General features: G+C 43.6%; 1 protein-coding gene across 2 annotated transcripts in view; it reads right to left on the bottom strand.

Moving 5' to 3' along the window:
* casd1 (CAS1 domain sialic acid O acetyltransferase 1) overlaps positions 1-18,151 on the bottom strand; it is a 138,768-nt gene that overhangs the window by 69,214 nt on the left and 51,403 nt on the right. For both annotated transcript variants that reach the window (XM_078538761.1, XM_078538762.1), the window contains one exon: positions 14,389-14,509. In XM_078538761.1, the coding sequence (XP_078394887.1) occupies positions 14,389-14,509 (121 nt within the window). The remainder of the gene's footprint in view (positions 1-14,388; positions 14,510-18,151) is intronic.

Raw genomic sequence — 18,151 nt, 5'->3', positions numbered from 1 at the left:
ATCCCTCTACACCTCCATCCCCCACCGGGATGGTCTGAGGGCTCTCCGCTTCTTCCTCGAACAAAGGCCCGAACAATTCCCATCCACCACCACTATCCTCCGTCTGGCTGAACTTGTTCTCTCACTGAACAATTTCTCCTTAAATTTGTCTCACTTCCTCCAAATAAAAGGAGTGGCTATGGGTACCCGCATGGGCTTCAGTTATGCCTGTCTCTTTATGGGGTATGTAGAACACTCCTTGTTCCAATCCTACTCAGGCCCCCCACCACAACTCTTTCACCGGTACATCGATGACTGCTTCGGTGCCTCTTCATGCTCTCGTCTGGACCTGGAAAAATTTATTAATTTTGCTTCCAATTTCTACCCCTCCATCATTTTCATATGGTCCATCACTGACACTTCCCTTCCCTTCCTTGACCTCTGTCTCAATTTCTGGTGATAGGCTTGTAATGAATATTAATGAACAGTCTACCGACTCCCACAGCTGCCTCGACTACAGCTCCTCACACCCCGCTTCCAGTAAGGTCTCCATCCCATTCTCTCAGTCCCTTTGCCTCCGTCGCATCTGTTCTGATAATGCCACTTTCAAAACAGTTCCTCCGACATGTCTTCCTTCTTCCTTAACCAATGTTTTCCAACCACGGTGGTTGACAGGGCCCTCAACTGTGTCCGGCCCATCTCCCGCGCATCCGCCCTCACACCTTCCTCTCCCTCCCAGAACCATGATAGGGTCCCCCTCGTCCTCACGTATCACCCCACCAGCCTCCGCATTCAAAGGATCATCCTCTGCCATTTCTGCCAACTCCAGCACGATGCCACCACCAAACTCATCTTCCCTTCACCAGCATTGGCATTCCGTAGGGACCGTTCCCTCTGGGACACCTAAGTCCACTCCTCCATCACCCCCTACACCTCAACCCCCTCCCACGGCACCTTCCTATGCAACTGCAGGAGGTGTAACACCTGCCCCTTTACTTACCCCCTCCTCACCATCCAAGGGCCCAAACATTTCTTTCAAGTGAAGCAGCATTTCACTTGCACTTCCCTCAATTTAGTCTACTGCATTCACTGCTCCCAATGCAGTCTCCTCTACATTGGAGAGACCAAATGCAGACTGGATGACCGCTTTGTTGAACACCTTCGGTCTGTCCACAAGCATGACCCAGACCTCCCTGTCGCTTGCCATTTTAACACACCACCCTGCTCTCATGCCCACATGGCCGTCCTTGGCCTGCTGCAACGTTCCAGTGAAGCTCAACGTAAACTGCAGGAACAGCACCTCATCTTCCGATTAGGCTCTTTACAGCTTTCCAGACTTAACATTGAGTTCCACAACTTCAGATCATGAACTCTCTCCTCCATCCCCGCCCCTTTCTGATCCCTCTTTTTTCTAATAATTTATCATTTTTAAAATTTAAAATATATTTTTCTTTTCCCACCTATTTCTATTATTTTTAAATGTATTTTCATCCATTGTTTTATCTCCACCTTTTAGCCTATTTCAATCCCTTCCCCCTACCCCACCTCCACTAGGGCCACCTGTCACTTTCTCGTCCTGCTTTCTACCCTTAATGTCACCATTAGCACATTCCTTAGCTGATATCACCACTGTCAATACCCCTTTGTCCTTTTGTCTATGACAAAATCTCTTCTTTGCCTCCACCTATCACTGGCCCTCTATCCAGCTCTACCTGTCCCACCCCCCTCAAACAGCTTATATTTCACCTTTCTATTTTCCTTTAGTTCTGAAGAAGAGTCATATGGACTCGAAACGTTAACTCTGTTTTCCTCTCCGCAGATGCTGTCAGACCTGCTGAGTTTTTCCAGCTATTTTTGTTTTTGTTTCAGATTTCCAGCATCCGCAATATTTTGCTTTTATATTACAGAAACATTCACTGGCTTAATGTTGAGCAGAGTGTTTGCAGCAGAAAACATAAGAATGACACAAGGTTACAGTTTAAGAATGCAGTTAGGAGCAATATTTTATTGCAAATGCTTCCTGTATTTCAACTTAGAATCCTTTTCTTTCCTCCAAGTATATCTTGCCAGCAGTGTCTCCCGAGTTTAATTTAATTTTTGCTCTTGAGATTTGGGCAATGCTGGCAAGGCAACATTTAATCCTCATTTCTAGTTGTCCTGAGGTGGTGGTTGGTCTTCCAAAACAGCTGCAGTCTTAAGTGATCAGTAACAACAATAACTTATATTTACTGGTAATGAAATGCCCCAAGGCACTTCACAAGCGCATTATAAAACACAATATGACACTGAGCCACAAAAGGAGATATTAGGTTAGATGACCAAAAGTTTAGTCAAAAGGAAGGTTTTGAAGAGCATTTTAGAGCAGGAAAGATAGAGAGGTGAAGAAGTGTAGGGAGGGGATTCAAGAGCTTAAGACCTAGCAATTGAAGGCACGGCCACCAATAGTGGAACAATTACAATTGTGGATGCACAGAAGGCCAGAATTAGAGGTTAGCAGATATATTAGACTGCTATGGGGATGGAGGAGTTATTTTAAAATTTGTTCTTTCATAGAATGTGGGTGTCGCTGGCTAGGCCAGCATTTATTGCCCATCCCTAATTGCCCCTGAGGTGGTGGTGAAAAGCCACCATCTTCAACCACTGCAGACCACATGGTGTAAGTACACCCAAAGTGCTGGTTGGGAAGGAGTGCCAGGATTCTGACGACATAGGCGACATAGTTCCAACTCAGGATGGTATGTGGCTTGGAGGAGAAATTGTAGATGGTTCTGTTCCCATACATCTACTACCCTTGTCCTTCTAAGTGGTATAGGTCACAGGTTTGGAAGGTGCTGTTAGTGAAGCCTTGGCAAGTTGGAGCGCATCTTGTAGATAGTGCACACCCCTGTGCGTCGGTGGTGGATGTTGAAAGTGGTGGACGGGGTGCCAGTCAAGTGGACTGCTTTATCCTGGATGGTGTTGCACTTCTGGAGTGCTGTTGGAGCTGCACTCATCCAGGCAAGTGGAGAGTATTCCATCACAGTTCTGGCTTGCACCTTATAGATAGTGGACAGGCTTTGGGGAATCAGGAGGCGAGTTACTCTCCACACAATTCCCAGCCTCTAGCCTGTTCTTGTAGCCACAGTATTTATATGGCTAGTTCAGTTCAGTTTCTGGCCAATGGTAACCCCAGGATGTTGATAGTGGGGGATTCAGCAATGGTAATGCCATTGAATGTCAAGGGGAGATAGCTAGATTCTCTCTTGTTGGAGATGGTCATTGCCTGGCAACGGGTGGCACAAATGTATTTGCCACTTATTGGCCCAAGCCTGAATGCTGTCCAGATCTTGCTGCATTTGGGCACGGATGCTTTAGTATCCAAGGAGTCATGAATGGTGCTGAACATTGTACTATCAGCGAACATCCCCATTCGGACCTTAGGATTGAGGGAAGGTCGTCGGTGAAGCAGCTAAAGATGGTTGAGCCGAGGATGCTACCCTGAAGAACTCCTGCAGTGATGTCCTGGAGCTGAGATGCTTGGCCTCCAACAACCACAACCATCGTCCTTTGTTCTGGATAGGACTCCAACCAGTGGAGAGTTTTCTCCCTGATTTCCATTGACTCCAGTTTTGCTAGGGATCCTTGATGCCACACTCAATCAAATGCTGCCTTGATGGCAAGGGCAGTCACTCTCACCTCACGTCTGGAGTTCAGTTCTTTTGTTCATGCTTGGACTAAGGCTCCTATGAGGTCAGGAGCCAAATGGCCCTGGCAGAACCAAAACTGAGCATGTGAGCAGGTTATTGCTGAGTAAGTGCCGCTTGATGGCACTGTTGACAACCCCTTCCTTCACTGTGCCAATGATCGAGAGTAGACTATTGAGGCTGTAATTGGAAGGTTGGATCTGTCCTGCTTTTTGTGTACTGGATGCACCTGGGCAGTTTTCTACTTTGCCGAGTAGATACCAGTGTTTTTGCTGTACTGGAACAGCTTGGCTAAGGGTGCAGCTCGTTCAGGAGCACAAGTCTTCAATACTATTGCTGGAATGTTAGCAGGGCCCATAGCCTTTGCAATATCCAGCGCCTTCAGCTGTTTCTTGATATCACTTGGAGTAAATTGAATTGGCTGAAGACAGGCAAATGTGATGCTGGGGATCTCAGGAAGAGACAGATATGGATCATCCACTCGGCACTTCTGGCTGAACATTGCTGCAAATGTTTCAGCCTTATCTTTTGCACTGATGTGCTGGGCTCCCCCATTATTGAGGAAGGAGATATTTGTGGGGCCTCCTCCTCCAGTGAGTCATTTAATTGTCCACCACCATTCACAACTGGATGTGGCAGGTCTGCAGAACTGAGATCTGATCTGTTGGTTGTGGGGTCATTTAGCTCTGTCTATCACTTGCTGCTTTTGCTGTTTGGCATGCAAGTAAGTACTGTGTTGTAGTTTCACTAGGCTGGCACCTCATTTTTAGGTATGCCTGGTGTTGCTCCTGGCATGCCCTCCTATAATCTTCATTGAACCAAGGTTGATGCCCCGGTTTGATGGCAATGGTAGAGTGTGGGATATGTCGTGCCATGAGGTTAGAGGTCATGGTTGTATACAATTCTGCTGCTCCTAATAGCCCACAATGACTCATGGATGCCAAGTTTTGAGTTCCTAGATCTGTTCGAAATCTATCCCATTTAGCATTGTGGTAGTACTACACAACATGATGGAGGGTATCCTCAATGTGAAGATAGGACTTTGTCTCCACAAGGACTGCGCAGTGGTTACTCCTACCAATACTGTTATGGACAGATGCAATTATGACAGGTAGATTGGTGAAGTCAAGGTCAAGTAGATTTTTCCCTCTTGTTGGTTCCCTCACAATCTGCCACAGACCCAGTCTGACAGCAATGTTCTTTAGAACTTGCCAGCTTTGTCAGTAGTGGGGCTACCGAGCCAATCTTGGTGACGGACGTTGAAATCCCCCGCTAGTAAAGCTACAACACAGGACTTACTTGCATGCCAAACAGTACATTCATGCCTAAGTACATACTGTGCCTATGCCCCCTCAGTGTTTCCTCCAAGTGGTGTTCAACATGGGGGAGTACTGATGCATCAGTTGGGCGAGGCGGTAGGTGTTAACCAACAGGAGGATTCCTTACCCATGTTTGACCTGATGCCATGAGATTACAGATATAGGGAAGGGCAAGGCCATGGAAGGAGTTGAAAACATGGAGGAGAATGGTTTGATCAGGGCCCAAGGTAAGTCAGCAAGCACAAGCGTGATAGGGGAATGGGACTTGCTGCAAATTAAGACATAGGCAGTTGAGTTCTGGATGACCTCAAGTTTACAGAGGGTAGATTGTGGGAGACCAGCCAGGAGTGTGCTGGAACAGTCGAGTAGAGAGATAACAAAGGCATGAACGAGGGTTTCAGCAGATGAGCTAAAGTGGTGGTGAAGTCGGGCGACATTACAGAAGTAGAAATAGGCAGTCTTAGTAATGGCATGAATAGGAGATCGGAAGCTCATAGAGATCAAATATGACACCGCGATTGCAAACAGGCTGGTTTAATCTTAGACTGTTGCCGGGGGAGAGGGACGGAGCCTGTCGCTTGGGAACAGAGTTTGGAGCAGAGACTGGAAGCAATGGCTTCAGCTATCCCAATATTTAATTGGGAGATATTTCTGCACATTCAATATTGAATGTTGGACAAGCAGTCTGATAAGCTTAGTAGCAGTAGAGGAATCGAGAGAGAGGTGAGACATAGCTCGGTGTCGTCAGTGTACATATGAAAGCTAATGCTATGCTTTTGGATGATATCACCGAAGAGTAGCATGCAGATGAGATAGGAGGGCGTTAAGGATAGATCCTTGGGGATATCACGTGTAATGTTGCAGGAGCAGGATGAGAAGCCATTGCTAGTGATTCACTAGCTATGATTAGACAGATAAGAATAGAACCAGATGAAAGCAGTCATACCCAGTTGCATGGAAGTGGAGAGGTGTTGGAGGAGGATGGTGTGGTCAACTGTTTTAAAGGCTGCAGACAGGTTGAGAAAGATGAGGAGGGAAAGTTTAACTTTGTCACAGTCACATAACACATTTGTAACTTTAAGAGCAGTTTCAATACTGTGGTAGGGAGGAAAACTTGATTGGAAGAATTAAACATGGAGTTCCAGAGAAGATGGAAATGGATTTGGGAGGCAACGACATAATCAAGGGCTTTGGAGAGGAAAGGGAGGTTGTAGATGGGATGGTAGTTTGGAAGGACAGTGAGATCAAAGGTTGGCTTTTTGAAGGGACAGGTTTTAATGGCAGATTTAAAAAGGAGAGAAAGGGACAACACCAAAAGGGAGACAACCATTTACAATATTGACTAACATGGGGACCTGGAGGGAAAGTTGAGTAATCAGCAGCATAGTGCAACTAGGATGGAGGGATGACATGAGCTCAGAGGGCACGAGGGAAAATAGGAGAGAAACTAGAGGAAAATGACAGTTCAGGGCTAGAGCGGGGGTGGGGGAGCAATAAAGGAAGTTTGGCCAGGTGAGTTTGTGGAAGGGAGGGATGTGACAGAGGCAACTAATTGAGTGTCTCAATCTTAGTGACAATGAGGTTTATGAGCTCCTCACACTTGTTGGCAAGGAGGATAGGGAAGAGAAGGGGAGAGAGATTTAAGATGATGGTTTGCAGTGGAGAAAGGAACCAGGAGGTTCTCTCCGCATTCCTGGGAATTGTAGGAAATTTCAGGGTTCTAACCCAGCATCAATGAAATAATAGTAATATATGATTTGTTACAAATAAAATGTGCGACCAAATTTTATTTTGATAAACAAATTTCATCTGCTCCCAGCCCCTCCCGGGTTCTGAGTTGACCTAACGGAGAATCTGGTATCATTCAAACTTAGCTTTTCGCTTGCTGGGGAAATTGGCATCGATGGACTACAGAAGTCTAGGGCCCCAGGAAAAGTAGCTTTAATTAGAAATTTATTCATGAAGGTTCTGAATTCCTCACCCTGCAGTACCATGCTGTCACAGTTCTTTTCAGTCAAGGAAGTACAAACAGTCTGAGAGAACTCTAAGAGTAAACCTAACAAAAAAAAAGCCAAGTTAGAAGAAAGTGAACTGGAAAGAAAAAGACAAGGAAGACCAAGCAGGAATACAATAAAAGATAATGGATAAAAACACAGAAAATGATGAGAATGGAAAAGATTTAGTCATGTTAGCATTCTTTTAAGCAAAGTACTTTAAGCACAAGCTATAGGTTACTACATTAAGTGAAAATGTCAGCAGAAACTACATTATTAGAACATGGATAGGAGCAGAAAATGGACAAAAGATGATACTATGGACTTGATATGATTACTGTGCGAAGAACTTTGTGATGGCTCACGTGGAAAAAATGCTTCATAAAAAAATGCTTCATAAGTGCAAAAGTAGTAATTATGAAAAGGTTAATGAAATAATAATTATCTGCTGCTTGTGGAACATCTCATTATGGAGTTTGGAAGAACGAGAAGTGATCTTATTGAAACATAGAAGCTTCTCAGCAAGCCTGATAGGGTAGATGTTGAGAGGATGTTTTCCCTCATGGGTGGAATTTAGAATTAGGGGGCACAGTTTCAAAATAAGGGGTTTCCCATTTAAAACAAAGATGAGGAGGAATTTCTTCTCTGAGGGTCGTTAGTATTGGGAATTCTCTTCCATAGAGAGCAGTAGAGGCTGAATCATTGAATATATTCAAGGTTACGTTACAGAGGAGTCAAAGGTTATGGGGCATGCAGGAAACTGGAGTTAAGGCTAATCAGATCAGACATAATCTGACTGAATAGCAGAGCAGGCTCGAAGGGCCAAATAGCCTACTCCTGCTCCTATTTCTTATGTTTTTGTTTTCTAGGCAAATAAGAAAAACTGCAAGAAATCTTAAGGACTGGAGGTGCCAACATTCTAGAGATAAGCAAAAAATTCAGAGACATCGAAAGAAAAAAGTGAAGACATAAGCGATTCACAACTGTAATGAGCGTCTATTACTTAGCACCACTTGAGGCTGTGCACTATGAATTCAAGTCTCAGCAGTCCAGCAAAAATGATTCAGTAAATAGAAAGCAGGAAGACACACAATTCACCTTGAGATCTTAAAAATTAAAGCCAGAAATAGGAGCATAGGTGGCTAAGTACAGTAGAACATTGCAAGCCATTGGAGATTTCCAGAGATAAGTCAGAGGATTAAGTGGTGATAACAAATAAAAAGTTGTTTTTAAAGAAAACTATAAAACCATGAAGTATGTGGAAGGGGTAAACAGGGGTTTCTTGCCTGTTATAGGAAACATAAAAATCATATTCAGGAGAGGGGAGGCTGGAGTTGCTTAATGTGAATTCTCCAAAATATTTGCAGCTTTCCATACTGGCCAAGAAAGCTGAAACTTTGTGAAATTCCTGCAGGCCTATCTAGAAAGCCAATAACATACTTTTACATTACCAATTTAAACAGTTCTAATGTCAGAAACAGTCTCCATGCCCTTATCAGCTCAATCAAGTGTTGGTTGTAGTAGGTTCTCCTGTGCAATTGGGACAGCTGATCATTACTGAATGTGAATATGAGAGAGACTGATTACTGGGGCAGATTTTTAAACTTGCTGCCTGGGTGCAAAATTGGCTTTGCAGATTGGCTGCCCTTTATAGAAACCAGATGAAAAATTAATTTGGACAGTTTCTACAACAGGGGATCAAATCTGCAATGAGTTTCATACCAGGGACAAGCTGAAAATCTGCACCCCTCTGTACACAGAGTTGTAAAAACAGATTTTTAGCTTACATTTTCATGGATGCTAACATAAAGTGACAGAAGCAGACAAAGGACTGTGCAATATAAAAACACTTACAGTACCCTTGTTAGATGCAGGAAGTCTGCAAGTTGAATTCCTAGCTGAGAAGCAATCATTACACAAAAGGACACAGTGGGCAGCCCATTAAAAATTGTATTTTCCCAGAAGTTTGAGAATAAAAAAATGCAAATTTGCAGGACTTCCTGGTAGCCTATATTAGAGAGTTTCAGCAGTTTTAAATTTGGCTTGCAGCTGGCTGGGCTTGGCAGCACTAACAAGAATAAAAGCACCTTATAAAGAACAGTGATGTGCTTAACAAATTAAAATGAGTTGTTTCAATTGAGTATCTGCATTACATTTATAAGCATTGGGCTCAATGTTTAAAAAAATATTTCCAGACTCTCACATTTAACCATTCACTGACAGAAGGTTCAATATGCCCTCTCAAATGGGCACAAAGTAACCTATAGCACTGCCTGAAGAGCTGGGGGATCTCCTACCCAACATTCATCCCTCAACCAACTACTGTAAACAGATTAAACAATTATAATTCTCTTGTTGCTTGTCATAACTTACTGTGTGCAAATTGGCTGGTGAGTTTGTTTACATAACAATAGTGACTGCGTTTCAAATTTATTCGTTGGACATATAATGCTTGGAATCTCTTGAGAACATGAAATGCAATGATATAGTTCTTATCTTATTGATCTTGGAAAAGGAGGCATAGCAGTTTTAGAATTTGCAATTAAGTTGTGAAACTGTTTTTAATTCAGTTACAGGTGTCATGTCAAGAAGGCATGCAGACAAAAAATCTAAACATTTGTTTCTCTTGCATATTCTCGTTTAAATTTTTTTTAAATGGACAATTGCAGGGCTGATACAATGGCTGCAGCTAGTCATATGCTGATAGTTCTGTAAAATTCTGAGCAGTTCTAATGGACAAAGGCAAACTCATCAACCTCCTGGAATGTGACTTGTATTGTATGAACATGAGACGTCTGCACCAGCCAGTTCTGGACAAAGGCAGAGCTATTTGTCACTCATCTCCAAAGCTGCGCTAAGGGTTTTATAGTTACCTGCTCAAAACACAATGGGTTTTTACAAGGGGCCCTCGTTAGCTAAATGGCTCGACCTGAAACCACCATGCCACATGACCAAGATTTGAGCTGTTTGAATTACTTTAATTATACAGCTTTTGGATTCTATCTTCAGTTACTGTTTAACCTCAGAAGAGATAACAGGATTCCAGGCTATAGCAGCCTGCCTCTGACCTCCATCTCTCTCAAAGCCTGGTCTCCAGGAAGAATCCTGCATTTTGCCTTCAAAGTGAACTAATTTCCAGAATACAAGAATACTTTGGTGCATTTTCACCTGCCTCAACCTTCAACTGAGCTCCTCAGAAAAGACCAGGACCTCTACCAGACAAAGCCAACTGAAAGAACCTTCCCTGGACAGTGACTTACTGGACTCACGTGAAACAATTTTTTTTCGTGTAATCTTTGCCCTGTGCCTTTCTTTCCCTTATCCCTCTTTCATTGTGTGAATGTACCAGGGTTATTTAGCAGCACCTCCTTTCCTGTGTTTTCAGTATGTGTAAAATGAACCGACCCTGATTTTATCCCATCTCAAGTTTGCTGTGGGGTTATTAATAGAGGATTGGTTTACTCCAAAACTGAGGAGTTGGGGAAAATATGCCACCACTTAAAAGGGGGAAATCAGAAATCAAAAACACCTTTCTGTTTACGAACTGGTGATGAGAGGAGAAATCAGGGCTCTCTTAAATTAAACACCCCCCCCCCAACATCCATAACACAGGGTGTGGGCATCACTGGTAAGGCCAACAATTATTGCCCATTACTAAAAACAAAAAGCTAAAAGCTACTGTGGATGCTGGAAATCCAAAACAAAAACAGAATTACCTGGAAAAACTCAGCAGGTCTGGCAGCATCGGCGGAGAAGAAATCAGTTAACGTTTCGAGCCTTCATGGCCCTTCGGCAGAACTGAAGCACAGTTAGAAGAAGGGAGAAATATAAATTGGTTTAAGGTTGGGGGGCGGTGGGGGGGGTGGTTTGGTGGGGGGAGAGAGAGACATCGAGGGTGTGGTGATTGTGGAGATGAGCAGATAATCAAAAGATGTCACAGACAAAAGGGTCAAAGAGGTGTTTTGTCTGAGAAAAGTGCTAATTAAGAATGGAGGACAGGATATTTAAAGTACAGCTCTAGTGGGGGTGGGGTGGAAAGGCTAACAAGGTTTTAGTTTTAGATTTAAAAATAATGGAAATAGGTGGGGAAAGAAGAATCTATATAAATTATTGAAAAAAAAGCCGGGGGGAGGGGAGGAACGGGGTGGGGATGGGGAGTTTGAGATCTAAAGTTGTTGAATTCAATATTCAGCCCGGAAGGCTGTAAAGCCCAACGCAAACTGGAGGAACAGCACCTCATCTTCCGACTAGGCGCTTTACAGCCTTCCGGGCTGAATATTGAATTCAACAACTTTAGATCTTAAACTCCCCCTCCCCCCATCCCCACCCCGTTTCTTCCCCACCACCCCCCGCTTTTTTTTCAATAATTTATATAGATTCTTCTTTCCCCACCTATTTCCATTATTCTTAAATCTAAAACTAAAACCTTGTTAGCCTTTCCACCCCACCCCCACTAGAGCTGTACTTTGAATATCCTGTCCTCCATTCTTAATTAGCACTTTTCTCAGACAAAACACCTCTTTGACCCTTTTGTCTGTGACACCTTTTGATTATCTGCTCATCTCCACAATCACCACACCCTCAATGTCTCTCTCTCCCCCCACCAGCGGCCCCCCCACCCACCTTAAACCAATTTATATTTCTCCCTTCTTCTAACTGTGCTTCAGTTCTGCCGAAGGGCCATGAAGGCTCGAAACGTTAACTGATTTCTTCTCCGCTGATGCTGCCAGACCTGCTGAGTTTTTCCAGGTAATTCTGTTTTTGTTTTGGATTGCCCATTGCTAATTTCCCTGGTGGTGGTGAGCCCCCTATTGAATTGCTGCAGTCCTTGTGGTGAAGGTACTCCTACAGTGCTGTTAGGGAGAAAGTTCCAGCGTTTTGACCCAGCAATAAAGGAATAGCAATGTATTTCCAAGTCAGGATGGTGTGCAACTTGGAGATATTGTTCTTACGTGCCTGCTGCCTTTGTCCTTCTAGGCAGCAGAGGTCATGGGATTGGGAGGGGCTGTCAAGAAACACCTGGCCTACTTAACTAACCAAGCAATGTGAGGGATGATAGATACAGAATATGAGAGTCAAGAAAAGAGAGGAAGTGAAAACAAAAACTGCTTTGTAAATAAGCTTAAGTAGTTTAATGGTAAAGCCTTATATAGTGTTTTATGAAAACAAAACCTAAGATTTTTTGCAGTTCGCTGTTGTGTATGCACACAAGTCACAAACACACACCTAGTTAACCCCGGTCCCGGATACCAATGATGCATTGTTTTCAGTCATAAACACATGTTACTCCTCTTGAGAGAGGACCACAGATAGACATGGTAAGTTTTACAAAGATGATTAACAGAGAAACAGTGACAATATCAAGATGCTAAAATAGTCCAGATTCATAGAACTTGCATGAACATTTCAAACTATCCTTCACAAACCCTACAATTTCACTGCAGTTTGATGTGACCCCCCCAACCCCCCCTGCCCCCCCCATCCAATAATCTTTAAAGAAAACTAAGTTACTAACCCCTTTGTAAAGGGCAACAAATCTTTTCCAGCAGAAACTAATTTAATAAAATTGTTGTCCACCAACACTTCAAAACTAAACTGTTCAGAAATCATGTACACACAAGAGCTCCTTGTTTAAGGAAGGATGCAAATGCGTTGTAGGCCTTAAAGAGAAGATTTACTAGATTGATACTTGGAATGAGTGAATTGTCTTATAAGGAAAGGTTAGATAGACTGGGCTTATTTCCACTGCAGTTTAGTAGAGTGAGGGGTGACTTGATTGAAGTATATAAAATCCTGAATGGTGTTGACAAGGTGGACATGGAAAGGATGTTTCCTCTTGTGGGTCAGTCCAGAACAAGGGGGCATTATTTTAAAATTAAGGGTCGCCCTTTTAGGGCAGAGATGAGAAGAAATTTTTCTCTGAGGGTTGTGCGACTTTGGAACTCTGCCTCAGAAGGCAGTGGAGGTGGGGGGGGTCATTGAATATTTTTAAGGCAGAGGTAGATCGATTCCCTTGCCTAACAAGAATCTAAGATTATTGGGCGGTAGACAGGAAGGTGAATTGATCTTATTGAATGGCGGAGCAGGCTTCAGGAGCTGAATGGCCTACTTCCGCTCCTATTTCTCATGTTCGTAATTACCCACTTAAGGGCCTCAACTGGCTCATTGCTGCCTGACACTACTCCTGCCGCTGGGAAATTTGCAGTGGGAGCAGTGATGGGTGGGCGCCCGCTGGATATAATGTGCCCCACGCCTTCATGCCAACCAGTGAGGAAGTGTTAAATCGAGCCCACGGAGTCTGAATTTTGACCAACCACAACAGATGTAAAATTCAAACTCTGAAACATGAAATTTTAAGTTAAGTTAATTTCAAGGGTAGCAGGGAACTGTCAACATATCTCCTGAGTAAAATTTTCATGCTTGAAAATACTAGTTACATCACAGGGCCTTCCATTGCTGCCCACTACTCTCATTTCTTTGCTTTCAGCAATCATATGTTGTTTCCATCTCCATAAGATCACCTTGCTCTACCTGTGCCTCAGTTCATCTGCTGTGATTATACCTCGTTACCTGTAGACTGCAATGAATTCCTACCTGGCCTCCGCATTCTCCCCTCCATAAACTTGAGGACATCCAAAACTCTGCTGCTCATGTCTTAACTCACACCATGTACCGGTTACCCATCATCCCTCTGCTCACTGACCTACATTGGCTCCCGGTTAAGCAACACCTTGATTTTAAAATTCTCATTCTTATTTTCAAATCTGTCCGTGGCCTACCCCTTTTTTCTGTAATGTCTTTTAGCCCTATAACCCTCCAAGATCTTGGTGCTCTTTCAATTAATGTCTCTTGAGCGTCCCAGATTTTAATCACTCCATGTTTGGCAGACGTGCCTTCAGCCATGCTCCAAGCTCTGTAATTCCCTCCTTACACCTCTCTGTCTCTCTACCTTTTGTTCCTCCAAAAGCTCTTTGACCAAGCTTTTCGTCATCTGCCCAAATATCTATGTGGCTCAGCGTCAAATTTTGTTTAGTAACACCCCATTGAAGTGTCTTGAGACATTTTACTATATTAAAAGCACTATATAAATTCAAGTTGCTCTTGATTAGTTGCATTACTATTACACAATTAAATATTATAGTATACGGAAAACATACAGGTACTCATTTCAACTTTAACTTACTATCAATCATGAAACCCGTTTTTAAAAGTAAAACTTTTTGGTATATTTACTTAATGCTGGAGCTGTACTAAGTTACATCATTCTGAAAAACTCAAGCTCAAATCAAATGCAAAGCTCTAGAGTGTGAGTGTTTTTATTTACAATATGGTGGCAATTAAATTTCCTAGTGCAAACCCTGCCCTCTAATATTCACACAGTCTAAATCAAAGTAAAAAAGAACAGATTCGTACCTTGTTACCTTCTTCTTTAATGCCAGAATTTATAATTTTAATGAAGGAGTAGAACAGCTGCCGAATTCTGGAATCCCCTACAAAAGTTATGTATTTGTTCATAAGACAGCTCTTTACTTCGCTGAAGGAAAGAAAAAAAAGTTACAAGTTAAACAGGGAAGTAATAAAAATTAGTACATTTGAACTAAAAAACACACACACCCCCTTATATCCTCTTACATTTACAGTTATAATAATAATTTTGCATGCAAACAGTATTTGGAACAGAACATTCCAGCCACATTATAAATCAAGAAACGACTAGACAACGGCCAAAATAGACAAATTAATGGCAAGATAATCAAGGCCAGGGCAGAACTGCTAAGAGATGAAGGAGATAAACTTGTATTGGAGATTGAGAGAATGCAGCTGTACTACGGACAGTATTTTGCCTTGGTTTCCACTGAGGTTGTGGATATTAGGATCGCAGAACCGAGGCAGAACAGTTATTATTCAGAGTAGTAGTACTAAAGAAGTTATTCTAAATTAAGACAGATAAGGCACCCTGACTTGAAGGTTTAAATCCAAGGATCCAGAAGGAAGCAAGGGAGAAATCCTGGGACCTCAGATTAAAATTTTCCCTCTCCAAAAAATGAGACAGTGATAAAACAGGAAATTATAGACCAGTAAATCTTACTTCAATTACTGGTAAAATGATAAAAGTCTGTATGAAATTAGTAGGCATTTTGAGTAACATTTAATCAGCGCTACTCAGCATAGGTTTTTAAAAGTCACGTTCGGTTTGACTAACCTCAGAATTCTTAGCAGAAATAGGAGTTAGAAAAAGGAATATTACTAGATATAGATAATATGGATTTCCAAAAAGTATTCATCAGGGAAGAACAGGCATAGGAATTGAGGCTAGGAATATTGCGATGAGCAACTCACCTCCTGACTCCCCAAATCCTGTCCACCATCAAACAAGGCACAGGTCAGGAGTGTGATGGAATACTTCCCACTTGCCTGGATGAGTGCAACTCCCATAACAGTCAAGAAGCTTGACACCATCCAGGACAAAGCAGCCCACTTGAATGGCAGCACATTCACAAACATTCACTCCCTCCACCACCAATGCACAGTAGCAGCAGTGTGTACCATCTACAAGATGCACTGCAGGGATTCACCAAAGCTTCTTAGGCAGCACCTTCCAAACCCACAGCCACCAATATCTAGAAGGACAAGGGCAGCAGATAGATGGGAACACCATCACCTGGAAGTTCCCCTCCAAGCCACTCACCATCCTGACTTGGAAATATAATCACCATTCCTTCACTGTCACAAAACAAAAACAGAATTACCTGGTAAAACTCAGCAGGTCTGGCAGCATCAGCAGAGAAGAAAAGAGTTGACGTTTCAAGTCCTCATGACCCTTCAACAGAACTGAGTAATATTAGGAGAGGGGTGATATATAAGCAGGTTTCAGGTGGGGAGGGGGTGGGGGGAGAGAAGTTGTGGGGGGTGGATTGGTTGTAGGGACAAGCAAGCAGTGATAGCAGCAGATAATCAAAAGATGTCACAGACAAAGGAACAAAGGGGTGTTGAAGGTGGTGATATTATCTAAACGAATGTGCTAATTAAGAATGGATGGCAGGACACTCAAGGTACAGCTCTAGTGAGGGTGGGGTGGAAAGACTAAACAGGGCATTAAAGGTATAGATTTAAAAATAATGGAAATAGGTGGGAAAAGAAAAATCTATATAAATTATTGGAAAAAACAAAAGGGAGGGGGAAGAAACGGAAAGGGGGTGGGGATGGAGGAGGGAGTTCAAGATCTAAAGTTGTTGAATTCAATATTCAGTCCGGAAGGCTGTAAAGTGCCTAGTCGGAAGATGAGGTGCTGTTCCTCCAGTTTGCGTTGGGCTTCACTGGAACAATGCAGCAAGCCAAGGACAGACATGTGGGCAAGAGAGCAGGGTGGAGTGTTAAAATGGCAAGCGACCCCCTCCGGCCCCCTCCCACAACTCTTTCTCCAGTACATTGATGATTACTTCCGTGCTGCTTCATGCTCTCGTCGGGACCTGGAAAAATTTCTAATTTTGCTTCCAATCTCCACCCCTCCATCATTTTCACATGGTCCATCTCTGACACTTCCCTTCCTTGACCCCTCTGTCTCAATTTCTGGTGATAGACTGTCCACCAATATCCATTACAAGCCTACCGACTCCCACAGCTACCTCGACTACAGCTCCTCACACCCCGCTTCCTGTAAGGTCTCCATCCCATTCTCTCAGTTCCTTTGCCTCCGTCGCATCTGTTCTGATGATGCTACCTTCAAAAACAGTTCCTCTGACATGTCCTCCTTCTTCCTTAACCGAAGTTTTCCACCCACAGTCGTTGACAGGGCCCTCAACTGTGTCCGGCCCATCTCCCGCACATCCGCCCTCACGCCTTCTCCTCCCTCTAAGAAACATGATAGGGTCCCCCTCGTCCTCACTTATCATCCCACCAGCCTCCGCATTCAAAGGATCATCCTCCGCCATTTCCGCCAACTCCAGCACGATGCCACCACCAAACACATCTTCCCTTCACCCCACTGGCGGCATTCCGTAGGGATCGTTCCCTCTGGGACACCCTGGTCCACTCCTCCATCACCCCCTACTCCTCAACCCCCACCTATGGCACTCCCCATGCCCACGCAAAAGATGCAACACCTGCCCCTTCACTTCCTCTCTCCTCACCGTCCAAGGGCCCAAACACTCCTTTCAAGTGAAGCAGCATTTCACTTGCATTTCCCCTAACTTAGTCTACTGCATTCGTTGCTCCCAATGCGGTCTCCTCTACATTGGAGAGACCAAACGTAAACTGGGCAACCGCTTTGCAGAACACCTGCGGTCTGTCCGCAAGAAAGACCCAAACCTCCCTGTCGCTTGCCATTTTAACACTCCACCCTGCTCTCTTGCCCACATGTCTGTCCTTGGCTTGCTGCATTGTTCCAGTGAAGCCCAACGCAAACTGGAGGAACAGCACCTCATCTTCCAACTAGGCACTTTACAACCTTTCAGACTGAATATTGAATTCAACAACTTTAGATCTTGAACTCCTTCCTCCATCCCCTTTCCGTTTCTTCCCCCTCCCTTTTGTTTTTTCCAATAATTTATATAGATTTTTCTTTTCCCACCTATTTCCATTATTTTTAAATCTATACCTTTAATGCCCTGTTTAGTCTTTCCACCCCACCCCCACTAGAGCTGTACCTTGAGTGTCCTGCCATCCATTCTTAATTAGCACATTCGTTTAGATAATATCACCACCTTCAACACCTCTTTGTTCCTTTGTCTGTGACATCTTTTGATTATCTGCTCCTATCACTGCTTGCTTGTCCCTACAACCAACCACCTCCCCAACTTCTCTCCCCCCACCTCTCCACCTTAAACCAGCTTATATTTCACCCCTCTCCTAATATTACTCAGTTCTGTTGAAGAGTCATGAGGACTCGAAACGTCAACTCTTTTCTTCTCTGCCGATGCTGCCAGACCTGCTGAGTTTTTCCAGGTAATTCTGTTTTTGTTTTGGATTTCCAGCATCCGCAGTTTTTGTTTTTATTCCTTCACTGTCGCTGGGTCAAAATCCTGGGACATCCTTCCTAACAGCACTGTGGGTGTACCTATACCACATGGACTGCAGCAGTTCAAGAAGGCAGCTCACCACCATGTTCTCAAGGGCAACTAGGGATGGGTAATAAATGCTGGCCCAGCTAGCAAAGCCCACATCCCGTGAATAAATT

The sequence above is a fragment of the Cetorhinus maximus genome, chromosome 3, assembly GCF_964194155.1.
Source record: "Cetorhinus maximus chromosome 3, sCetMax3.hap1.1, whole genome shotgun sequence".
Taxonomy (NCBI): Eukaryota; Metazoa; Chordata; class Chondrichthyes; order Lamniformes; family Cetorhinidae; genus Cetorhinus; species Cetorhinus maximus.
Note: the sequence above shows the minus strand (reverse complement) of the source record. Positions and strands in the feature narration are given on the sequence as shown.